Below are 27067 nucleotides of genomic sequence, written 5' to 3' on the forward strand. Positions count from 1 at the left end.
AACCAAGAAAGAATCTTGAAGTTCTTCATTTCCCATTCGTCGTGTTTCTTGGAGTATTCTTCAAGAGCTTTGATCATTTCCTCTCCCTCAAGAATCTTGATTTCACTTCCGTCCATTACGATTATCTTGGGTTTCGGTTCCGGAATGGTTCCTTGCACATAACCTCACAATCCTTTTCCTTTTATGTGGGCTTCCATATTCCCGGCCCAAAATTTGATAGTTGGACCCATTCAACTTGAAGCCAAGGGCAAAGTGAGACTCTTTCTCACCCATTAAGGCGTAAAGAGAAGGAGAAAAAAGACGTACCAATACAATGTTTCAACTTCTACTTTGCACAAGATCCTTCTAAAATATTTGAGAAGCAAGATCCACCACTTCAATCTCTAAAGATCCGAAGGCACGGTTTTCGAGGCACTCAAACAAAGGAGGATCCCACGATCTTCAATCACCAACCGAGCTCTGATATCATGTAAAATTGTCTACGAAGAGACAATACGCATACAAGCACAAATACTTTATAAAAGAAGTGCACGAAAGCACTCTCACAACACTTGAACAAAATACGCAAAAAGCGTATAAATAATAAACATGCAATAATGCATGTATTTCATAAATAAAAGCAAATGCTTGAGACTCTCAAGCTTATCTTACAACAAGGGGGAACACCCCTATTTATACAAGAAAGGAGAGGTGCAAGGGGGCTCCCCAAAGGAGTCGTTGGGGAGCTCCCAACGGTCACAATTGTGACCGTTGGGGGCTCCCCAACGACTCTATTGGGGAGACCCCCAATGCACCTTTTTGGAAATACAAAAAGGAAAAGATAAAAAATAAAAGGAATTTAAAAAATAAAGGAAAAATTACAGCATATTCCAAATGGAATATGCGCAAAATGTAAAAGGACTAAAATACCATTTTTGGGTAAAAAGAGAAAAATGTATAAATATATATACTTATATATAGAGATACGTATACATATAACATATGTATGCGTATCTCTATGTATATAAGTATATATATTTATACTTATAATAATGTTTTTGAGTATACATTTTAACAGTCACATGGGTGCGGGTGCGGGTGCGGGTGCAACACGGGTGCAGCGCAATTTAAAAAATTTTGGACACGAGAACTCGGCTATATATATAATTTTTTTTTTAAATATATATAATTATATATATAACAATAAATTAATAAGATAGCACTTGGAACGATCAAAGTAATAAGATAGCACTGGCCATGTGACTACTGTGCACACAGTCTGGCTATATATATATTTTTAAAAAAATATATAAAAATTAATTTTTTTTAGTTTTTTGCTCTAAAAAATGGATGAATATAGACTCGGTCAAAGTTGACTGAGTCTATAAAGTGGACAGACTCGGCCCAGGTGCGTTGACCGAGTCCGACACCTGTTGACCGAGTCCGCCCCGTGTTCGAAACCGCACTCGTGTCCGCACCCGTGTCGGGACGTGTCAACGCAGGTGTATCGATCCCCTAGCCGAGTCCGTGTGACATAGTTTTTAGTGCTTCCTAAGAGTGCCTTTAGTGTTTCTGAATGTATTGAGCCAAATATTTGGCATGGTCGTCTAGGTCATTGCAATAGTCGTTTTATTGAAAAGCTTGTCTCGTACAGTCTCATTCCCAACTCAAGTTTTTGATTAAGTGTCGATGATAAAAAGTGTTCTAGTTGTCTTTTGTGTAAGAGTCGTGTCCTACCCTTTTATTCTATTAATAAAATAGCTTCAAGACATTTTAAAATTATTTGTTCCGATGTATGGGGTCCTGCACCAATTTCCTCTGTCTGGAATTAGATATTATCTTATATTTGTTGATAGTTATTCTCGTTACACATGGATTTTTTTTTTATGAAATACAAATCTGAGACCTTTAAGTTGTTTCAGAATTTTCATTCTCTTGTTAAGAATCATTTTTCTGAAAATATTCTCTGTTTCCAATGTGATGGAGGGGGTGAGTTCTCTTCAAATGACTTTATTAATTTCCTCCAAACTAATAGAATATGTAGGCAAGTGTTTTGCCCTCATACACCTCAATAGAATGAGATTGTTGAACAGAAGCATCGTCATATTGTAGAGAGTGTAATGAGCATGATGTATGATAGTAATCTTCTGGTTACTTTCTGGGCCAAAGCTTTCCATTCGACAATTTATGTGATAAACCGATTACCCATGACTATTTTGGAAAACAAATCACCCTACTTTTCTCTATATGGAGTTCATCCAAATTATTATGATTTGCGTGTGTTTGGTTATGTATGGTATGTTCATGTTGACTGTTCAATGCAACATAAGTTTCAGAACAAGGCCAAGTGCAGATTTGTGGGATATGCAGATGATTATAAATGATACAAATGCTATGATCCTATGAGTAAGGGCATTAAAATATCCAAAAATGTTGTTTTTGATGAACTAAACTTTGATCATCATGCTAACACTTTTTCTGGAGTTGAGGTTTATCACCCCTGGTTGAATTTTGAACTCTTTTCTAGTACTGATGATATTTGTCCTTCAGATTGTATTCAAACTAATGGAATAAGTAGGCGGGTGTTTTGTCCTCATACACCTCAATAGAATGAAATTGCTGAACGGAAGCATCGTCATATTGTCGAGAGTGCAATGAGCATGATGTATGATAGTAATCTTTCAGTTACTTTTTGGGCAGAAGCTTTTCATTCGGCAGTTTATGTGATAAACTGATTACCCATGACTATTTTAGAAAACAAATCGCCCTACTTTTCTCTATATAGAGTTCATCCAAATTATCATGATTTGCGTGTGTTTGGTTGTGTATGTTATGTTCATGTTGACTGTTCAATGCGACATAAGTTTCAGGACAAGGCCTTGAAGTGCAAATTTGTGGGATATGCAGATGATTATAAATTATACAGATGCTATGATCCTGTGAGTAAGCATATCAAAATATCCCAAAATGTTGTTTTTGATGAACTAAACTTTGATCATCATGTTAACACTTCTTCTGGAGTTGAGGTTTATCACCCCTGGTTGAATTCTGAACTCTTTTCTAGTACTAATGATATTTGTCCTTCAGAAGGTATTCAAAGGAACGAGGAAATCATGTCTGATGCCAAACAGGCTACTCAGGAAAGTATGACATTTAAACCACTCTTGCCACCCGAAAGGTATAAATGCATCATTTATTCTCGGCGAGAAAAGGAGGTACCCCCCACTTCTAACTAGGAGATGAATTCTCCTTTTATCCCTACTCCAACCCTTGATGTCAGAAGATCTACTCACTCTCGACATCTGATTAAAAGATGAGTCAGTTATGAGAATTTATCAATGGACTTCTAACTCTTTTTAACCTTTTTGGGTAAGGAAGATCAACCAACAACATTTTATCAAGCCGTAAATTCCAAAAGATGGATCGAAGCCATGAATGAAAAAATGGAGGCCTTTTATGAATGTGGTACTTGGGATATTGTTCCCAGATCACATGATAGAAACGTAATTGGGTCTAAGTGGGTGTATAAAATAAAGTACACACTGGATGACACTATTGAACGATACAAGGCGAGACTTGTTGCAAAGGGGTTCATAGAGGAACAAGGACAAGACTATGATGAGACTTTCAGCCCGGTTGTGAAAATGGGCACCATTAGAATTATATTATCATTAGCTATTGAGCATTAGTGAATGATTAGTCAACTTGATGTCAAAAACACATTTCTACATGGAGATCTGAAAGAGGAAGTGTACATGGAGCAACCCACTATATATGCAGAAGGAGACTTTAAGGAATACATGTGCAGGTTAAATAGAACTATATATGGTTTAAAGCATGCGTCTCACTCTTGGTTTGACAGTTTCTCTTTTGAAGTGCAAAAATATGGTTTTAGTCGATCTTTTCTTGACCACTCTCTGTTTATATTCCAATGCCAAGATGTAGTTACCCTGTTATTGATATATGTAGATGACATTAGCATTACAAGTAACTCTAATGATCATATTGAGCAGGTCAAAGAGCTCCTGAATCACAGATTTAAGATGAAGGATCTTGGTAAACTGCAATATTTTCTTAGAGTTGAAGTTGACAGGACTACTGAAGGAATGACTCTCACCCAACATAAGTATACCATTGATATTCTCAGTAAGGCAGGTATAAAAGATTGCAAACCTTTAGGCACACCAAGTGTTCTTCATCAGAAACTCAGTTCCCAAGATGGAGAGTTGTACGAGGATCCTACAGGATATCACAGTATAATAGGGATGCTGCAATATCTCACTTTCACTCGGCCTGATATTGTTTACTCAGTTAATTAGGTGTCTCAGTTTATGCATGAGCCGCATGTTAGGCATATGAAAGTTGTTAAGCGTATTCTTCGGTATTTGAAGGAAACTATCAGAGATGGTCTTGTGTATAGAACGAGGATGAATGGACCACATGCATATGAACTTGTTGTTTACATGGATGCAAACTGGGCAGGAGATCCAGATGAACACAGGTTGGTCTCAGGCTATTGTGTTTTCATTGGTATAAACCTAGTTTCCTGGAGTAGTAGGAAACAAAAGGCCATTGCCATGTCTAGCACAAAAGTTGAATATAGATCAATGGCAGCTGCCATAATCGAGGCAACATGGATTAGACACTTGTTGACAGAAGTAGGAGAATTGGTCTCCCAATCTCTTCTCTTATGTGACAATCAAAGCGCCATCATCATGTCTTTTAATCCCATTTATTATAGCCGTGCCAAGCATATTGAAATAGATAAACATTTTGTAAGACAGAAGGTTGAAGAGAAGGAGATTGAACCTAAGTTTGTCCAGACTACTGATCAAGTTGCTGACTTGTTTACAAAGGGACTGACAAAAGATAGATTTTGGATGTTAAAAGGCAAGTTGTTCATGGTTCAAAACCATTTACAAGTTGGAGGGTGAAAAAAAGTCATCTTTCATATTTTGGGTCGGATCCAGATCCAATCCATGTTCATTATTCACCACATATTCATTAATGGCTAGATTGTAATTTAGATCAGTTGTAAAAGGGTATTTTGGTACCCTAATCCTTGTATTAAGCAAATATATAATGTGAAGTCTGGTGCGCCGATTCCTGTGTGAGGAATCTTGGCTCTCTTCAGCGGCATATTTTCTCCCTCTCATTCTCTCTCTTTATGTGATTGAATATCAGATTCTATAAATTCTAACATGAGCCACCAAAACTCGAAAAAGACATAAAAGACGACAAATATGCAAATGTTAGACAAATCCAAACTTATAAAAATAAAAGAAATGGATGAAATATATAAACAAGGTACTGAATCTCACCTTGGGCTATGGGTAGCTCCTATGATCAATGAGGGCGGGAACACGAGCAACACAAATGGGAGTGGGTTCCAAGAGGTAGTGTGAGACACAGGGGATCTGGGTTCCTAAACTGGGTTCAAAGTAGGTTCACACTAGGCTAGTCAGCTGGCCCAAGTAGGCTAGGTGGATCAGCTAGGCTAGGTCTAGTTTGTAGGAAATTTGACAGAGTAATAATTGTTAAAATATATGTAATACCTATATTTATATATATATATATATAATATAGTTCTCATTCACTACCCGATAAGGGGTAGTTTTGTAATCTCGCCCAATAGGGGCATTTTAGACTTTTTTCTTTTCTTCTTTTTTCCTTTTTCTTTTTCTATTTTTTCCTTTTTCTTTTTTGTCTTTTTTTATTTCTTTTTGTGCATTTAATGCACAGCCATTGGGGGCCCCAACAAAGAGTCGTTGGGCCCCCAACGGTCACAATTGTGACCGTTGGGAGCCCAACGACTCCTTGTTGGGACTCCCAATGGTCCCTCTCTCTTGCTTTTCTCTAACTCTCCCTCACTCCTCTCTTGCCTATAAATAAGTGGGGTCTCCCCCTTTGTAAGGTGCGGCTTCTTCAAGCCCTTTTGTGCATTTATAAGATTTTATGCTTTCTAGCCATTATTGGCTTTTGTGTATGTCCTCTTTTGGACTTGTTCTTTGATTTCTATGTGTGAATGTCCATTGTAGGACATACATTTCTTTTCCGCATATTTCATTACATGGTATCAGAGCCTTGGTTGTGCTCTTGATTCATATTGCTAGTTGTCTTGTTTTATCTCTCTTTGTTTGTCCTCCATTCTTGATTATATAATGGAAGGAGAACAAAAGATTGATCTCTCCTTCAAGCTCAATGGTACTAACTACATGATGTGGGCCGCCGCCATGGAGAACAACCTCAAAGGTAAAAAGCTTTGGGGATACGTTATGGGCACCATTAGGGAACCTCAACTTCAACTTACGAAAATTGATGGTGATCAAGAAAAAGCTCTAGAAGGAAATGCTCGCATGAAAGCTATTGAAGATCACCAATCCAAGGTAGAAGATTGGGAAAGTAAGCATGCAAAAATTCTTGCATAGTTCATGAACAACGTGGAGTTAAAGATTTGCGCCAACATTGCTAAATTCCGCCTAGCAAATGAAGCATGGTTCTTTATGAAAGGTATGTATACCCAAAAAGACCTTGCTCGTCAATTCTTCATCCAAGAAAAAATTCGTACCATTAAGCAAGGTGAAATGAGTGTAAGAGATTTCTATAGCACTCTTGGCCCTTTGTGGGATGAGCTATCCCTTCTTGAACCCAAATGGGTATCAAGTGAAGATGTTGAAATGAGGAGAGAACAAATGGAGAAAGAACACTTTTTCTAATTTTTACATGGGCTTAGGCCTGAATATGAACAAGTTAGGTCCTCCCTCCTTCATAGATCCAAACCACTTCCATTGGAAGATGCCATAGCCGAAATATGCCAAGAAAAAACACGTCTTGGCATGATTAAAGGAGGAGATGAAGTTCTTGCCGTGTCTAAACCCGGCAATCATATGAAAGCATATAAGCCTCCACACTTTGGGAGGCAAAATAACTATAATGGCAATTATAGGAAAGCCATTTGCCATCATTGTCAAGAACCGGGTCATATAAGACCTAATTGTCCAAAGATAAATGAACCTCCAAAAGGTAAAGTTGCTATTATTGAAGAAATCCCACAAAAGGAGGAGACAATGAAAGGGAAAGAGTCCTCCCTTGCTCAACTATCCGAAGCACTACAAATTCTACTCAAGTCGCCATCAACTTCGGGAGCCGCCATTGCCTCTTCTTCTCCTCCAGGTACGCCTTCTTGGATCCTTGACTCTGGAGCATCTTTTCATATGACCCCTATTGAAAATGGACTATCCAATGTACGTAGCAACTCCAAAAATTCTTTTGTTTTCACCGCCGATGGTACCTCTTTACAAGTTAAAAGTTTTGGAACCTTAGATTTTTCAAAAGATTTTTTTGTGCCAAATGTAAGAGTAGTACCTCAACTTAATTTAAATCTTTTATCGGTCTCCCAAATATGTGATCATGGATGTGAAATCTCCTTCTCAACCAAGGATTGTTCTATACAGGATCTCCAGTCCGGGAAGCGGATTGGGCAAGGCCATAGGAGGGGAGATCTCTACTACATGACCCACTTGAAACTTCCTACTAACTCATTTTGTAATCATGTCCAAGATAAAAATATAGAAACTTGGCATCAAAGACTTGGACATCCAAGCTTCTCAAAAATGTACTCCTTTCCCTTTGGAAAGAAATTTTGTAATGAGAAACATTTTGTTTGCAAGAGTTGTATTTTTGGAAAAATGAAATCCACCCCATTTCCAAAGAGAACATTTGTGTCAAAAAGACCCTTTGAATTAGTTCATTCGGATGTTTGGGGTCCTTCTCCGGTCATATCAAAAGGAGGATACTCATATTATGTTACTTTCATTGATGATTTCACTCGATATGTGTGGATCTATTTTCTCAATCTAAAATCCGAAGTTTTTAACTTCTTTAAAAAATTTCATATGATTGTCAAAAATCAATTTTCAACTAATATCTCCATTCTTCGATCCGACTCCGGTGGAGAATATCTATCAAATGAATTTCAAGAATATTTGGAAACCAATGGAATTTGTCATCAAAGGTCATGTCCTAGGACTCCCCAACAAAACGGTCTAGCCGAAAGAAAGCATAGACACATCTTGGAAACCACTAGGACTCTTCTTATTTCCAAAGAAATTCCAAAATGCTATTGGGCCGAAGCCGCCTTAACCTCCACTTATTTGATAAATAGAATGATATCCTCATCCCTACAAAATATATCTCCATATGAAAAACTTTTTGAAAGAACACCCGATTTTAATAGATTAAGAATTTTTGGGTGTAAGTGTTTTGTCCTTACACATAAAAGAGATAAGTTATCTCCCAAGGCTATCGAATGTGTGTTCTTAGGATACAAAGAAAATCAAAAGGGTTTTAGGTGCTTCGATCCCAAAAGCAACAAACTATATGTATCCAAAGATGTTACATTTTTAGAAAATGAGAACGGTTTTGAGAAAAATAAAGATATTCATGAAAGCGAATATGCTTTCTTATTTGATCTTCTCTCTCAAGAAGATGTGACTCCTCACGAAGAGAATGTTCCTAATGATTTAGAGGATACTCCTCTTAGTAATGTTGAAAATGCAAGTAATGATGTTGAAAATAGGTCCATTCAAACCTATGCTAGGCGTGGTCAAGAAACTCCCATTAGCGCTTTAGAAAAATATTCTCAAAATTCCAACATAGAAGAAACCTCTTTAAGGAGATCTAGCCGGATCTCCAATCCTCCTAATAGGTTTGTTTTCTATGAGTCCCTAACACCTAAATATAGGGCATGCCTAATTGCATTACACTCTTATCATGAACCGTCACACTATAATGAAGCCAAAAACATTCCTCAATGGGTTGAAGCCATGAAACTTGAACTTAGTGCCCTTGAAAAGGCTAAAACTTGGGAAATAACCTCATTACCCACTGGAAAGAAGTCTATTGGATGTAGATGGGTCTTCAAAATTAAAACTAAAAGTGATGGGTCATTAGAACGTTATAAAGCTAGGTTGGTAGCCAAAGGATATGCTCAAGAGTACGGAATAGACTATGAAGAAACCTTTGCTCCCGTAGCTAGAATGACTAGTGTTAGGACTCTTATTGCGGTTGCATCCGTTAAAAAATGACCTATCTATCAATTGGATGTTAAGAACGCATTTCTTAATGGCGAACTAAGTGAAGAGGTCTATATGGATCCTCCACCAGGAGTATCTATTGGTAAAAACAAAATTCTTAAACTAAAAAAGGCACTATATGGGTTAAAACAAGCTCCGAAAGCTTGGCATGACAGATTTAGTACTGTAATGACTAGCTTAAATTTTCGTTCATGTTATACTGACACTGCGTTATTTGTGAAAAGTGCAGGGTCCTCTGTAGTTATTCTACTACTATATGTTGATGATATGATCATCACTGGAAGTGATGAGCAAGGAATCCATGATATTAAGAAAATTTTAAAAGAAAATTTTGACATGTCTGACCTTGGTTTCTTAAGATATTTTCTAGGTATTGAAGTTGCATATTCACCTCGAGGGTACATCCTCTCTCAGATGAAACTTGCTGCTGACATCTGTGCCAAGTCTGGAATTTCGGATGATAAGAAGACAGAAACCTCTGAGGTTATCAATGCAAAGCTGAGACTGGAAGATGGGACACTTCTTGAGAATCCTACTCCCTACCGTCAACTCGTTGGGTCTCTGACATACTTATCCATCACTCGGCCAGACATAGCTCATGCAGTTCACTCCGTCAGTCAGTTTCAACATGCACCTACAACTGTGCACATGAGTGCAGTCTTAAGAATTGTCAGATATATTAAAAACACCATAACTAAGGGAGTTTTTCTTTGCTCTTCATCATCCCTTGATTTAATTGCTTATACAGATGCTGATTGGGGAGGAAATCCCAATGATAGAGTCTCAACCACTGGTTTTTGTGTTTTCCTAGGTGACTCTATGATTTCTTGGAGATGCAAGAAGCAGCATAAAGTATCATTGTCCTCAACTGAAGCGGAATATCGTGCAATGGCCACTACAACCATGGAGCTTGTGTGGCTTAGAAGTCTCCTCTGTGATATGGGCATCGTCATCTCAATTCCTTCGAAGATGTGTTGCGATAACAAGAGTGCTATCTATATTGCAAGCAACTACACCTTCCACGAGCGTACTAAACACATTGAGATGGATTGCCACTATGTTCGAGATGAATACCTAAAAGGAACCATAGCACTGCCCTATGTCACATCCGAGTACCAGTTGGCGGACTTTTTCACCAAAGCTCTTGCGGCTCCTCGTTTCATGTTTCTTCTCAACAAGCTTTTCGTTGTATCCCCGTAAAGCTTGAGGGAGGGTGTTAAAATATATGTAACACCTATATATATATATAATATAGTTCTCATTCACTACCCGATAAGGGGTAGTTTTGTAATCTCGCCCAATAGGGGCATTTTAGACTTTTTCCTTTTCTTCTTTTTTCCTTTTTCTTTTTCTATTTTTTCCTTTTTCTTTTTTGTCTTTTTTTATTTCTTTTTGTGCATTTAATGCACAGCCATTGGGGGCCCCAACAAAGAGTCGTTGGGCCCCCAACGGTCACAATTGTGATCGTTGGGAGCCCAACGACTCCTTGTTGGGACTCCCAATGGTCCCTCTCTCTTGCTTTTCTCTAACTCTCCTTCACTCCTCTCTTGCCTATAAATAAGTGGGGCCTCCCCCTTTGTAAGGTGTGGCTTCTTCAAGCCCTTTTGTGCATTTATAAGATTTTATGCTTTCTAGCCATTATTGGCTTTTGTGTATGTCCTCTTTTGGACTTGTTCTTTGATTTCTATGTGTGAATGTCCATTGTAGGACATACATTTCTTTTCCGCATATTTCATTACAATAATACTAGGAGGGGGGATTCTAAATCTTCCTCCTTAAATGGGAGGGAAGACACCCTGATCCAAATATGTTTATTATGTATTCAGGATCCAAAGGTAGATCTATGGCTAATATTTGAAGTAATTTGAATAAAGGGCTAGGATTTAATCTTTGGAAAGAGATTAGGGGATATAATCTTAATTTAATGGGGTATTTACGATGCTAGGAGGGATTTTGGGAAAGCTGATGCATTGGGATAAGGACGAGCGTGCCAAATTTTGAAATTATTAGAACTCAGAAACGCCTGCCGATAAGAAATCTAATAACGACAATTGGATCAGTAATAACGATAATCAATTGTGTTGTTATAATCAATGTTGTACGTATCGGACCATGTATCGTACGATACAAGGTTGACACACTTAAAAAAGGGCCGAATCATAATTTTTCAGTTTTGAGTTTTAAAGACCTCTTGAGGGTCGACTTCCTCATTTGTGTAGAAGACATTAGAGAGGTATCCACACACTCTAGAACTCTTGAGAGTGATTTGGGGGTTGATCTGTGCGCAAGGGAGAGGGCTTTTTGCGGTTTGCTAAAGTAAAAGCGCATTTTCACCATTTTTCACTCAAACAAGTGGGTCAAGGTAAATTTTTTTATTATGAGTAAAATTACAAATTTACCCTCAAAACAAATTTTGCGTCGTGAGTGCGCTGCTCCCTAACTCCGCCTGTGTATAACTGTTTAGTTATACACTGCCGGTCCCATGCCCGGATAAAGGAGGAGGGTTGCGGTAGGCCTGTGACAACCAACATAAAAACTTAGTCATACCCTATGAATATGAACCAATATGAGAATTTCGTTGGGGCGTTCCCTACTGAGCGACACACTGTACTCTATAGGCCTGGAGGCAGTGATAAATGGGCAAGGGTTGCTAGGTCGTCGCCCGGAAGCGACGCGTCACACCGGCGCCCGGGTGTGGTGTCAAATAGGCAAGGGTTCCCTCACTTTATTGGACGGGTGGGGGTAAAGAAGTTAGTCCAAGACCATAAAATTAGGTTAGCCACTTGGAACATAGGGTCTTTAACTGGTAAGTTGGTAGAGTTAGTAGATGTTATGTGTAGGAGAAAGATTGATATTTTATGTCTACAAGGGACCAAATGGGTAGGTGAGAAAGCAAAAGTGATAGAACCTTGGGGATATAAGATTTGGTATACAGGAATAAATAGGAATAGGAATGGAGTAGGGATTGTTATGAGTCGTGAGTTTATAGATAATGTAGTTGAGGTCCGTAGGAAGGGTGATAGGATTTTACTTATTAAATTAGTATTAGGTACGGATATTATTATTATTATTAGTGTTTATGCACCTCAAGTAGGTTTAGATGATTCCACTAAGCGTCAATTTTGGGAAGATTTAGATGGAGTAGTACAAGGGATATCTTATGGAGAAAGGCTTTTCATCGGCGGTGACCTTAATGGGCATGTAGGCATTTAGTAGGGATGGATTTGAGAGTATCCATGGAGGCTATGGTATAGGAGAAAGAAACGATAGTGGAGAAAGGATTTTAGATTTTGGTTTGTCCTATGATATGATCTTAGCAAACACTTGGTTTAGGAAGAGGGAGTCTCACCTAGTAACATTTAAAAGTGGGGTTAATACGAGTCAGATAGATTTTTTCCTACTTAGAAAGAGAGATAGGGGTTGTTGCATCGATTGTAAGGTTATACCGGGAGAAAGTGTAGCTACACAACATAGAGTCTTAATTTTAGATCTTAGAATTAGACAATGCCGCAAAAGGGATAGACATAGGATAGATCCTAGAATTAAGTGGTGGGCACTGAAAGGAGCTAAACAAGGAATGTTTGTAGAGCGGGTAGTTAAGGAAGTTGATTGGTGTCTCGAGGAGGATTCAGAATCTATGTGGAATAAGATAGCGGGTGGCATGAGAAAGGTGGCTAAGGAGGTATTGGGTGAGTCTAAAGGCGGTGCACCGCTAGGTAATGATACATCGTGGTGGAACGAGGATGTCAAATTAGCTATTAAGGTTAAAAGAGAGTGTTATAGAAATCTAAGTAAAAGTCGTGATAATGAGAATTTGGAGAAGTATATGATAGCAAAGAAGGAAGCTAAAAAAGTAGTTCGGAACGCGAGGGATAAGGTATATAAGGAGGTTTATGACAAGTTGGATACCAAAGAGGGTGAAAAGGATATTTATAGGATTACAAAAATGAGAGATAGGAAATCGAGGGATCTGGGTATGGTTAGATGTATCAAAGATGAAACGCAAAGGGTTTTAGTCAAAGATGAGGAGATTAAGGAGAGATGGAAAGATTATTTTGATAAGCTATTTAATGAAAGTCATGCTCAGGATCTTGGAGACTTTTCCATTCCTTTTCATGAGATGAATCGTGACTTCATGCGCAAGATTCAAAAGAAAGAAATTGCAGAGGCTTTGAAGAAAATGAAATCAAGTAGGGCAGTTGGCCCAGATGGTATACCTATCGAGGCTTGGAAATGCTTGAGAGAGAAAGGTTTAGAATGGTTGACAAATCTTTTTAACAAGATTTGGCGGACAAATAAGATGCCTAATGAGTGGAGGAAGAGTACTTTGGTGCATCTATATAAGAATAAGGGTGATATACAAGATTGCACGAACTATCGTGGTATAAAACTCATGAGTCATACTATGAAACTTTGGGAGAGGGTGATTGAGTCTAGGTTGAGGAAGGTTGTCATGATATCGGAGAATCAATTTGGTTTTATGCCTGAAAGCTCTACTATGGAAGCTATACATCTTCTTAGACAACTTATTGAGAGAAATAGAGAGAGGAACAAAGATTTGCATATGGTTTTTATTGATTTGGAGAAGGCTTACAATAGAGTACCTAGGGACGTTCTCTGGTGGACAATGATGAAGAAAGGTGTTTCTCTCAAGTACATTAGTATAATTAAAGATATGTATGAAGGAGTAGTAACCAATGTCCGCACTTGTGGAGGGGTGACAACCAATTTTCCTATAACGGTTGGGTTACATCAAGGATCTGCTTTAAGCCCTTTCCTATTTGCTATAGTGATGGATGAACTTACGTGATCAATTCAAGAAAATGTGCCGTGGTGTATGTTGTTTGCTGATGATATTGTTTTGATTGATGAGTCTAGAGCTGGGGTTAATGCTAAGTTAGAATTATGGAGACAGACGTTGGAAGCAAGAGGTTTTAAGTTGAGTAAGAGTAAGACAGAATACATGGAATGTCGATTTAGTAAGCAACGAAATAGAGATGGGAGTGTAGTGAAGCTTGGTGAGCAAGAATACCGGTGGATGATTCTTTCAAATATTTGGGATCTATCATTCAAAAGTATGGAGAAATTGATGGAGATGTAAATCATAGGATAAAGGTTGGGTGGATGAAATGGAAGAGTGCAACTGGAGTGTTGTGCGATCGTAGAATGCCATTGCGGTTGAAGGGAAAGTTTTATAGGACGACTATTAGGCCTGCTTTACTATATGGTACGGAATGTTGGGCTGCCAAGAGACATCATATTCAAAAAATGAGTGTAGCTGAGATGCGTATGCTGAGATGGATGTGTGGAAATACAATAAAAGATAAGATTCAGAACGAGGAGATACGTAAGAAGGTAGGCGTTGCACCCATTGAAAATAAGATGAGAGAGAATCATTTACGGTGGTTTGGACATATTCGACGAAGGCCTAATGATGCTCCAGTTAGAAGGATGGAGAAATGGGAAAATATATTAGTTAAAAGAGGTCGGGGTAGGCCTAGGAAGACATGGATGGAGGTGATAGGAAAGGATATGAATGCTTTGAACCTCACCGAGGACATGGCATTGGATAGAAATGAATGGAGGAGAAGGATTCATGTGGAAGACCGAGAATGATTTTCTTTGTTGGTTCATATCGCCGACCCCAATTGTTTTGGGATGAAGGCGTAGTTGTTGTTGTTGTTGTTTGTTGAGTGTGCTACCCCCTGCGACTCCCCGTTAACTTACCACAAAAATTAGAGATTTATATCAAGTTTCATACTCCTCTATCGAAGATGGCATCAGATGATTCATCATGACAATGGGGAACTCAAGTAATGAGTGAAAACCGATTGAAAATCAAGTATAACTATTGCCACAATATTTTTGTTTATGTAATATGAAAGTATGAGTCTTGTGGCATATTCTTAATTGCAAGATATTTAATATTTTGCAATGTTTTTATGAGATAGTTGATGTTTGATGATGTGTTGTGCAACTCATAGAGATATAAATGTGTCATATGTGATTTTATGGTTGTATTTTGTGCAATTCATCATTGTTTCATGTGTTATGATTTTTTAGAATTTTTGCTATTTTTTATGATTTTCATGATTTTCATTATTTTTTAGAATTTTTAAATTTTTTTATTAACAAATATGATTTTTACAATACAATACATACTATGTAACACAAACTCTTCTAACAGGGCACCACACCCGCGTTGCACCCGTACCCAAGTGGGTCCGACACTTGGACACAACTTCCTTTGTGTTAGGTGAAGTCAACCACACTGAAGTCCATTTCTATCCAAAAGTAGATTAAGTTAACCCTAATCAAGTTCATTTATATATATATATATATATATATATATATATATATATATATATATATATATATATATATATATATATATATATATATATATATATATATATATACCCTCCCCGCACCCCCATACCCAAGCTTTTTTAAAGTGCCGCATCTGCACCCATACCCGCATCCGCATCCGCACCCGAACCTATGTGACATAGAATACATATCTTATTTTGGGCCCGACCGATACTGATAACAATACGATACTTACAACCTTGGTTATAACTGTGATGATGACAATTGTTTAAGATGACATCACGACAAAAAACAACTGCTACTTTAAAGGCGAGTAATGATGACAGCGGAATAACAACAATTCAAAGGTAATAACGAAAATCCTTGAGGATAAGAAGTGACATTACTCTGAAACAAGTTTTGGCCATAACTTTTAATTTCGGTATCGGTTTGAGCTTTTTTTTAATGCGTTGGAAGGCTTAGAACCTCCTCTTTATCTTTTATTTTGGTCAAAAACCTTAAAGAGGCAGTTTTACAGGTAAAAAATTAGATTGAATCTAGTTTCAATAGACAAAATAGGGATTTTTGATGTTCAAAATATCTCGGTCCAAAATTGGGTATCTATAGAATGCCCCTCTTTGTTGTCGAGTGTGCGAAGCTCGATCGATGACAAAGAAGTAGACACACCGGCTGAAAAAGAACGAAAGATTGGCTCTGACAATTTTTTTTTTTGAAAAAAAGATCTTGATAAAGTCAAAGACAAAGACAAAGACAACTTTATGGTGCAAGACAGATAGCTAGTGACATGTACATAGCTCAACACGAGGGTCTCCCTGTGATGCCTGTTATATAGGTAGGGATGTCAGGCCAAACGAGGTCGGACTACAGATTAAGCTAATAACTTGTTCCACGCAAGGGCTTTCCCTTGAACTCGGTGCAATGCGCGGGAAGTCTTGACTGAATGTGGTCACACAAAGACGAAACAAGTGCTTTGTTGCTAAAAAATGAAGACTTATTTTTGAAAAGACAGACCGAGATAAGCTTTTTGGGGCAAAATCATCAAAAGGAATTTTTGAGATATTTTGGATCTTTTGGAAATCATGGAATTTTTCCTGTCAAAGATGTGTCCTGGGACAAAAGACATGGGTTTAAGATGGTTTATGCTCTCATCAGGTGTGTCAGATTGTTCCTTCAATCCGCGGGACATCCTAATGACCTAATGTCCATCTATTTATAGGATAGTCCTAAATTGGGACATGGACTGGTTTTCCTAAGGGTTTTGATGGGATTCCTGTAGGAAACAGGTTAGAAATATGCAGGATGCATGATATGCATGAAATGTATGAGAAAATATATTAAAGAATGCTTAGATGCATGAGAACATGCAAGAAATATACGAGAAAATGCATGTGTATTTCTGTGGAAACCCCCCTGTTTCCATGGCATGCAAACGTGACTGAAATGAATATTAAATGGGTAGTCTTTATATTTTAAAAAAATAAAGCTCATATAGGTTTCTTATTTGTGATAGTAAAGAAGTAAAGAACACTTCCTAGACCACCATCTCCACTTGCTCATCTCTTGGGGATGGTCTCAGTTCTCCTTATCTGAATGCCTACTACTAATAATTCACCCAAAATCGCACATTGATTGAGTGATTTTCGCTTCCATGAAAAACCAGCTTGTAACATGGTATTGAGTTGTCAACTTATTTAAATTGGTTGTCTAGACCATTTTCCTAGCTACTGGACAATGCCCTTTGGCTACCTTAAGCATAGCCCAAGTACTTATCTGCATATTTATCTACCTTAGGTGATAAGCCCGAATGACCTAGAGATTGTTTATTGGAGTGTTTGACAATCAATGTGAAGGAGGTGACATCCAAAATCTGTTGAGACTGCTCTAATTGACATTCCCAAAGCACCATTTCAGTCAGCCAATCAGAGGGGAACACAATTAGATTATGGTACACTAGTGATTAACTTTCTATTTTTGATTTTTCAGATTCTCAAACTCATGGTTAAATAATTTCCTTAGCTGCTAGATAATACTCACCGTCTCCATTTTCTGACCTCCTAAGTGTGTTAGTTATCTACATAGTGGCCTAATACCAGTGCTTATCTGCATATTTATCTACCTTAGGTGATAAGCCTGAATGACCTAGAGATTGTTTATTGGAGTGTTTGACAATCAATGTGAAGGAGGTGACATCCAAAATCTGTTGAGACTGCTCTAATTGACATTCCCAAAGCACCATTTCAGTCAGCCAATCAGAGGGGAACACAATTAGATTATGGTACACTAGTGATTAACTTTCTATTTTTGATTTTTCAGATTCTCAAACTCATGGTTAAATAATTTCCTTAGCTGCTAGATAATACTCACCGTCTCCATTTTCTGACCTCCTAAGTGTGTTAGTTATCTACATAGTGGCCTAATACCAGTGGAGTCTTGAATCTCTGGCTGTCACTTCTTGGACTTCCTGGGTTCCTAGTGGAGATTGTGCCTCTAAAAGAAGGCCTGAAGCATGTCCAGACAATATAAAGGAAACCTCATCAACATATCAGAGGGAAAAAGTTACATGAAAAAGTAATCACCAGTCCAATTTCAAGTGTTTAGATACCTCACAATTTGATTCTTTTCCTAAAAGACCACAGAAATTTCCCACCTGAAAATGATTTGACGTGGTTATTATGTTTTGATGCCAGAGATTTATATCCATCACTGTTTATAGGTCACATATCCCTGTGTTGTTTGGATGATGCTCATTTACAGATAACATCCTTAACCACCACTCATGGATGTTTGTCTATTAGGTACTGATTCCATTCTAAGGGCCCTAGATCATGAGTCCCCAACGAAAATGTTCTCTACATTTGATAAGTTGCAGAACCTGTAACATGGATGTGCATATACACTTGCTCTAGTACACATGTAGGAATTTAAAAGGTGGGCCCACCCCAGGGGGCCACACACACACATACACATGATGTTTTAATTGTTGGGTTCAGTGTTCATTGCAGTAGCTCCCGGAATGAATCAAGTTCTTCCACTCATGCAGCACAATAAACCTTCAGGCAATGTACTGAGTATCATTATTTAGGAACTATTTGGAATTGGCAGTGGCAGAAAAGGTTTATGCTCTTTTTAATAGGATTTGTTTTTATGCTGATTGTTGTTGTTGTTGTTTTTATGCTGATTGGTTCTTCTATTTTGTGATTCTTTAAATGTTGCTTGATTGCCATACCTTGTTGCTCACTGTTCAGGAGCAACAGCAGAAGCAGCTTAAGCTTATCCTTGCTATTGCAAAGGCTGGTAGATTGAAAGAAAGCAGGCGAGGATCTGTGACACGGGAAAATACTGTGGACATGCGGAACTCCATTCAGGATAGCATGGTGATTGAAGAAATTGAGACCCAGTAGTATTTAATGCAGGACTATCATCCAATTTAATGCGGGAATAGATTTTGGAGCTTATAAATGGGTGTCTGAATTTTGTCCAAAATATAGTGAATCAGTGACCTGAGATGGCTACCTATGCACTTGGTTACAAGCTCAACAAATTTTTTTGGATGCTTACAGAGATCGCATTTTGTGAACGACTCTTAATCATGGCCTGAAGGCACAGACTAAGATATGGATTTACTCAGGCCCTAATTTGGACTGAGGTTTAGTAGTCAAACATCAAAGTCATTTTTGCACTAATATTGATTCAGGGTTAACTCGGATTTGTGTTATCTTGGTAAAACACACAGCCAAGTAAAGTTCGAGTCCTTACTAGAAACATTGTTGAATAAAAGGCTAAGTTTAAACGGGCCAAAGGACCAATTGAAGCAAGGTAATGCTCACTGTAAATATCTTGTTCATGGTGATTGGTGAAACAATGTATTGTGGTGCATATGTGTAGGATAGCAGGAGGATCAAACAATTCTTTCACCAGGAACATGTTTGCAGCTCACCTTAAGCATGCACAACCTGGGTGAATGATTTTGCGTAAATGCTAGGCAGCTTTGGCTGCACATGTGAAAAAGCTTGTTGGCTCTCAAATCCCCCGGACCCACCTACCTACCTACAATCCTCTCCAGCCCCACAAATGAACTCTACAATTTCTATCTTGTTTGGTCAATTCCTGCTATTCCTCGCAATGCATGCTGTGTGTGTGTGTGGTCATTGTATCTCTCCTCTATTAGCCTTGTCTGAATTGGATATCAAAACAAAGTATCTGTTCGACATGGACCTTATTGCACAGAGCAATATTTTGTATAGAGATCACGTGAAACATGACCAATTAGATACACTTCAGAAAGTAGTTCGAGAAATAGTGGTATGTTTGCAACTGTCATACCCCTGAGAAAGTAGCTGAGAATTGTTTATCCATAGAGAGGGACGGAGAGAAAACTTTTGCATGGAAGTTTTCTCATGCGTCAATGTTGTGCTTTCTGTTGAGAAGATGAATTACATGCAAACTTTTGAAGAGCTTTCTCGCCTAGGAAAAAATCACCTACTTTCTCATGTATGGAAGCGCTTTATAGGGTTGCAATTAGGGGTGTCAATGGGTCAGGTTTGTTTCAGACCCAGGTGGAACCAGACCTGATCCCAATTTTTGGTATAGTATCGGGTCTGGATCCGAGTCTAATCGGACCTACCATAAGAAAAACCATACCCAGACCCAATAAGAACTACATGAATCAGACCCGGGCCATACCCGGTATAACAATATTTTTTTATCATTTATACGTTAAAAAGTTGCAGGTCTTAATCAGAACTCGGGCCGGGCTTGTGTCTGGTATAAAATTTCACAAACTATACCTGGGTCCATATATTAATCGAACCTTCTGATCTGGACCCGGGTCTTAATCGGGTCTTCTTATTTATCACCATAACCAGGCCCTATAGGGTTTGGTTCGGGGCAGGTCCGGGTAAACCCGACCCATTGACATCCCTAGTTGCAATTGCTATTTCTATTGAACATGGTTTATGCGCCCTCCAGGACATTTACTATGATCGAGTTTCCGAACAACATTCTACTATTGGACATCCTTAACATGCTCCCAATGCATAAAAATGTTCCATAGTTTTTATTACATTAACAGTTTTTGTCAAAAAGAAAACACAAAAGTATGATTATAAATTTTAAAAACTCTAAAATAAAAAGATTTTGATGTTATCAATATACTTTATTTAGGAGCTACTTTTCGTTAAAAGTTTATATCTTTTAAGTTTTAACTTTTCTTTTCTTTTTTAATCTTTTAGATTTTCTTGAGAAAAAACAGTTATTTTTTAAATTTTCTGAGAAAATTTCCTGGTTAATATTAGTAAGAGCCGGCTAATAGTGGCATGAAGTTAGTTAACTACTTGAACAAGGGTGCTCGTGCAACTATTTTAACTGCAAGTGAAGCCAGTTGAATGAGATAGCTTGATGGTTAGGTCGTACTCTCATAGTTGAAGGAACTCAAGTTCAAATCCAATGGGGGGCCTATACTGCAGCTCCACTATCAGATATAAGAAGGTACATAAAAGAGTGAAGCTCTAAAACCAACATATAAAACTCATTCTGTGCTAGTTATTAAAATCCTATTATTCTACCAACGGTGGCTCCTCTTGTCTGGTAGGAGCAGCTAGTGCACGTCACCTTGTGTTGGGATGTTGCAGGTTCAACCCAATGATATAGTTGTATAAATGGTAGGGGTCTGCCTAACCCCAGCTTGCCTTTCAAAAAAAAAAAAAAATTCTTCTTATACTGGTCGAAGCTGAGTGTATTCTCTGGTGGGTGGTGGGTAGGGAGGACTTTAAGGGTTTTACCAATCCGAGGCCTGCCAATGTATACAGTCGATGATTAAGGCTCCTTTGGTTTAGAGCGAAAGAGATCGGTTACCAGGAAGAATTCAAATGTGGTGATGTGATGGGAGGTGGAGGTAGAGACCTTGTCCCCTGCCCCGGTCTACTACCATCCCTACTCGAGTAGAGAGAGATGTGTGTTTGAGAATTATTTTGCTAACCTAAGCGTGTATTTGTAAAATCTAAATGTTAGGCGTGTGTTTGTAAATTATTCAAAAGTCACGTGGGTTTTTATAAATTTTTCAAAAAAAAAATGTTAAAAAAGGGATCTTGGTAGCCTTTTATTTTTACTAAGAAAATATGGGAGTTGGTTCTTCCACAGTTCAACAGTTCTTTCCAACTTTATTGATCTTTTTTAAACATTTGCAGCATTGACCCAAAAAACTTGGGGTGCAAGTAAAGCTAAGGATGTTTGAACTCGATCCCTACTCCTCACCTTTGTTGATTGTTCCCAAGGTCTTCTTGGTTTGAGAGCCCGACACACTGACCAAAAATCTTTGACCAACTTGAAACTTGATCCAACATTGTAGTTCAATCAGCGAGCATTGGTTCAAGTTAGCTTGGTCCTTCATCTTCAAGCACAATGGTTACAGGCGATAAATTGCCAACGAGGTGACTAAAATCTTTGCTTAGTCTTTTGGGTAGTCGAGGGCCCAACAAGAGCTGCAGTATATTGAATTCCATGTCAGGAGCCTTGGTTTTAGGAGTTAAAATCCACTAAAAACCTAAGCCTTTAACCACTTGTAAGTCGCTCGTTGCCCTAATAAATTCTGAGTGACGTATTTTAGTCCTGTCAGCTTTTTTTTTTCGACAGAGAAAGCTGGGTCCTGTAAACCCATACCACGATAATGTTCCATGTTTTCTCTGCACCAAACACCTCTCTCTCTCTCTCAAATCATATCATTCATTAACTTGGATCAATGTTGTACTGTTCAACACGTTCTGTTGAAAGTTGTTTGATTAATTTGAAAGTCTTAACATGCCCACAAGGGCTCTGCACACCTAACCCCTTGGGTAGGTTAAGGCTTTCAATCTGGAGGAAGTCAGAGAGTTCGACGGAGCGTGTCCTTCGTCGCAAGGCCCTAAACCAAATAGCAAACTACTGAACAGATGGGAGTATTTAAGCCCAAGGTTTGGCGTGGCGTGATGGAACCTAAGCTGCTAGGCAGGTGGTCTAGGTTCAAATCTCATGAGCTTCACCCATTGCTTAAGCCGAAGCATGGCGACTCTTTGGGGGCAAAGAGTACACCCATGGAGTTTTACATTGCCAGGGCAGCGACCGTAAGTACAGCAGATAGAGCAAACGTGGATAGGCCTTTGATCCTGAGGGTAGTTTTCCCGTGTAAATATCAAAAAAAAAAAGAGGAGAGTACTTGGGGAGTTTTACAATGCAAACAAAGATTTAAGGTTAATGTGACACTTCTCAACCTATAATAGGGCATCCAAACTATAGCGGCGGTTTCTCCACAGTAAACAGAAAACAAAAACAAAAACAAAAACCCTTATGTCTTTGCATGATCAGTTTAACTGGCTATGAAGTATGAACGACCAGGAGGACTGGGATATGGGTCCAAGTAAAGGATATCAGATGCTATACGGGGAAATATCTAGTGTAGTCATGTATTTCAAGGAGGGGCGAATTGGAGAGTCCCAAACTTCTGTGTTTTGCAAGAAATGGCCGTTCTGAGGATTCGATCCATGATCACTCACTGACAGCCAGAGCACCGATGCTGAATATTTCCTTCTACGGCTTGAAGGACTCTTCTTATTCACGACATCTATGTTAGAGCATATGAGAACCAAATGTCTAAGTTCACAATAACCACCCTTTTGCCAAACTATGTCTGCAATGCATTCTGCAACTTTAGTCACCCAACTCATATCCCCTGGCTTTCTCATGAGGGGAGGGTGGTTGTAAGACTAGCTTCCTCCCTAAACACCAGTGTCGAAAGAGGTTTGTGGTTGATGGGCAAGAGAATTCATGCCCTTCTAAAATGGTTGCACGGGGAAAATATGCATGCATTACCAAGTTAGACATCTTATCGTGAAATTCAGACTGTTATATCATGCACGCTACCTGTTTGACGAAATGTCTGATCCAAATCCAAATATAGTTGCATGGACCATTCTAGTTAGAGCCTATGCCCGCCATGACTGTTTCTTGGAGTCCCTGGGCTTGTTCAGACAGATCAATATTGCAGGTTTGAAAGCCAATTGTTATTCTCAGTCATTTGAATTCATCTGTTGCTTTGGGAGAGGCAGACTATGACAAACAAATACATGTGTTTGCAATCACGAATACAGGTAAGAAGAAAACTTAAATGGAGAATTCTCTGGTTGATTTCTGTAAATTTCGGGTCTCTACATGAAGCTTTGGACACATTTTTCAGGACTAGTAGTGGAATTGAGCGTAACCATCGCACCTGTACTGCAGTTTTCAGGTGTGCATCGCTGGATGTAGGAAAACAAATACATGGCCAGATTACTAAAAGGCAATGGGCTTTAGATATGTATATTGGTTATCTGTCTTATAGAAACGTACATGAAAAATGGAGATTCGGGAAGTGCAGATTGGTTTTTCACTTGATGCCTGAGATGGATGCTGGTTCTTTCAACAACATGATGTCAGGCTATGGAGGAAATGGGAATGGACAGATTGGAGATCTCACGTTCTTGGAGATGGTGTTGCTGTGTTTGAAGCGACCCAGTTCAATCTATTTTAGCAAGCAGCTCCATGCCCATGTTTTTCTAGTAGGTATGGACAAGATGCAGACATAATCGAGCCATTGTCAACATATGCAAAATGTAGATGTTTGTTTGATGCTTGTGATGCTTTTCACCAAGCAGTTGAGATCATCACAATCACATGGAATGCGATGACCAATGGATATGGCAAGCATGACAAGAGTAAGGAAAGCTCTTGATGTCTTTCATGCTGTGAGAAGAGGGCAGATGAAACCAAAATGTCACAGTTGTCTGCATAACTCATATGACATCGCAAAAAGATCTTGAGAGTGGGGCTCTGTTGGGTGTTTGTAGCATATGAGTTCAAGTTGAAATAGAAGAAATTGCAGCTCGGCAACTGTTTCAGCTGGAACCAGCAAGCTCTGGTTCAAATATTGCAGTAGCCAGCATCCTTTCCAGCCATAGCTGCTTGTTCAACAGCAACCAAGCATGATGAATGATGGAGGCATAAGAAGAGAACCTGTGTGTAGTTGAATTGAGATAAACAGTCAGATACACATTCTCTGAAGCTCAGAAGGCGCACCCAAAAGCAAAAAGAGACCGAGTCAGTGTTGAATCTCTTAAAGAGTTCATCCTATGAAGGAATTTGGTATAAAGAAAGACCTATTAAATCAACAAGAAGCACGCTTGATAATATGTTAGTTCCTGTTCATACCATCAAGATCCTTGTTAGGGTGAGGAGCCAGAGAAGCATTTGTTGCATAAAAAGAATGAAATAAGAAGAATCATAACTTACAAGAAAGATCAACCATATTCCCATCACAGTAGTGTATCCAAATAGCAGAACAGAGATTTACAACATCCACATATTCAGAGCCAAGATTAGCTTGAAAACATGAACAGAGGAACAAGAAAAGAGAAGCACAGATAGATCATGGTGATGCAGGCCAGTCAATCACATCATCTGTATCGTCTGGGGCAACGTAGAGCCTCAGCTCGAGACCATTCAACCCTTGATCATCATCCCACATATCATCTGAGCTCCCATCATAATTCTCCAAAATTTCATCTGCATCATCATAGAGGTCCCAATCCAGATGATATTCTTCATCCCCAATTGAACCCCATTCATCGTCCTCGTCGTCGCTGCAATCCTCCAGATAATGCAGATCATAGTCATCCACCACCTCTGGCCCCAAAACCTTCAAACCTTTCTCCTGTCTCTTAGCTAGCCACTCTTGCCCCTCCAGTTTCACATCCCAACAGCCCCTCACATCCAGGAGCTCAAGCTCCTGGCATGCTGAGAGTATTGTTCTAACACCCACAGTCGTCAGCAGAACATATGCCATTTCCAAATGTTTGAGCTGCGGCATCGTCTTTGCAATCGCCAAGGCTTCATCGTCTTGGCAGCTCTTACCCAGTACCCCCAATGGATGCATTGCCCTTTTCAGAGATACTAGAGATTTGCAATTCATGCCGATGGCCTCTAGGGCTTGATCTCCTATACCCTCACAGTAGCTCACATCCAAGAATCTCAATTTCTTGAACTTCTCTGCAACTTGATAAAAAATGGCATCACTCAATTGACTTTTTGGGATTCGCAGGTCCTCCAGAGAAGAAGCACTAACAAGTCCAACAAGAATCAAGTCAATCTCTGTAAAGGAAGAAATGGGCAACAACAGGAACAGAAGAAATTGAAGGAACGAAGGCATAAAATAGGCAAAAAATCAAGAAACCTAAAGGGATTAGATAAAGAAAGATCTATAATAAGAAGTGGGTGGGCAAGAATATATCGCCGAAAGACGAGCATCAATATACAAAAGTGGGAGTGACAAGAAATAAAGATCTTCAAGAAAATAAAAATTTTATGCATAGAAGAAAGTGGACACAACTAAACTGTGTACCGCGGAAACAGGAAAACAATGAAACTGAAGAAAAGGGGCAAATACCAAAAAAAAAGAAAGATAGCAGGCAACAGATCCATATACAGAGCGAAAAATGCAGACAAAAACAAAAAGTGCAACAGCCTTCTAAAAGCAAGCAAAAGACTGAACCTTGAAGAACGCAATATGGCAAAAGGCGAGCAAAACCACACAAAAGAGAAATAATTTGAAGGAATTTACATGACCAGAAGAAAAGGAAACCGATTTTACGAAATCCCAAATGAATCAGTAAGTGCTAAATAAAGATGGGGCAGAGCAGAGCCATCAAAATGGTAAAAAGAAACAGAGAAGAGAAATATATGAAGAAGAAAGGGAGAACTCACTGGTCTGCTATCAACGCGAAGACATCGTCGTCCGGGAGGGCGTAAACGGAGAGCTTCCGGAGCGAGCCCAAGCTCCTGGAGAGGAGCAATTGGAGCATCCGGCGCATCTGATCAGGCTTGCTGTGCGTGCACCACTCCTCGATGTCGATCTCTTGCCAGCAGTAGGGGCCAGCGACCACCTTCCCCCACGATCTGCAGACCCTGGGCACCACTGTCAGCACCTCTTGCAGGGGGAGCTTGCTGAAGATCAGCCCAAGCGCATCCGGAAGGAGCTCCTCCCAACACCGGAATTCTCCAACCTCTCCACCACCATCCATCTCTCTCTCTCTCTCTGAGATATCAATGCCCAAGAAAGAAGAGTTGGAGAAAAAGCGAGCAACAAAACAAAAAAAGGAATGCAAAATAAGCAGGTGGGTTTCTTGCACTCTTCACCAACTCGGTATTATTTACTCCCTTTTCTTTAATCAGTGGCTGAATTCTGCGCTTCAACAGAAGTAAAGAGAGAGAGAGAGAGAGAGAGAGAGAGAGAGAGAGAGAGAGAGAGAGAGAGAGAGCAGATGGGTATTCTCCAACCAGACACAAGAAACGGATGGAGATATGAATGGGGAATACATAAAAAGCAAGAGATTGTTGGGTATATTGCAAGATCCGAACAAAATCCGGTTCACCGCGCCTCGGAAGTAGGGGTAAATTTCAATAAGAGCCAACAAGAAAAACAAGGAAGTAAAGCAAGGGGGATAAAAACGTGGGGAATCATGCAATGTGTCCCCCAAAAGTAAAATTTTTGATTTGTTACCTACGGAATTCAAAATTACCAGTCCCTCCTCATTAGGCATGCCAACAAAGGCCTTTTGACTCCCAACAAAATATAAATGACCTCGAAGGTAATCTAAAAA

The 27067-nt window shown here is 39.1% G+C and overlaps 2 protein-coding genes across 2 annotated transcripts in view; one reads left to right on the forward strand and one right to left on the reverse strand.

Moving 5' to 3' along the window:
* LOC149816377 (uncharacterized) overlaps positions 1 to 19064 on the forward strand; it is a 29972-nt gene extending 10908 nt beyond the window's left edge. Inside the window, exon 5 of the mRNA XM_089988216.1 lies at positions 18650 to 19064. Coding sequence (XP_089844342.1) covers positions 18650 to 18805 — 156 coding nt within the window. The 3' untranslated portion in view covers positions 18806 to 19064. The remainder of the gene's footprint in view (positions 1 to 18649) is intronic.
* A 5594-nt stretch (positions 19065 to 24658) lies between these two features.
* On the reverse strand, positions 24659 to 26781 carry LOC149816378 (F-box protein FBW2-like). The gene is made up of 2 exons (XM_089986600.1): positions 26172 to 26781; positions 24659 to 25528 (listed from the first exon to the last, which is right to left on the reverse strand). The coding sequence occupies exons 1-2, from the start codon at positions 26486 to 26488 to the stop codon at positions 24838 to 24840; spliced, it is 1008 nt and encodes a 335-aa protein (XP_089842726.1). The 5' UTR covers positions 26489 to 26781; the 3' UTR covers positions 24659 to 24837.
* Between the last annotated feature and the right edge of the window lie 286 nt (positions 26782 to 27067).

Source organism: Nuphar pumila, chromosome 14 (assembly GCF_984573655.1).
Source record: "Nuphar pumila chromosome 14, dmNupPumi1.hap1.1, whole genome shotgun sequence".
NCBI lineage: Eukaryota > Viridiplantae > Streptophyta > Magnoliopsida > Nymphaeales > Nymphaeaceae > Nuphar > Nuphar pumila.

What these genes read in the sequence shown, in the direction of transcription:
- LOC149816378 (XM_089986600.1), bottom strand. Translation starts at nt 26,488, where the DNA reads ATGGATGGTGGTGGAGAGGTTGGAGAATTCCGGTGTTGGGAGGAGCTC. An exon ending in TTCGCGTTGATAGCAGACCA is followed by an intron (nt 25,529 to 26,171) that starts GTGAGTTCTCCC and finishes TGGACTTGTTAG; the next exon opens with TGCTTCTTCTCTGGAGGACC.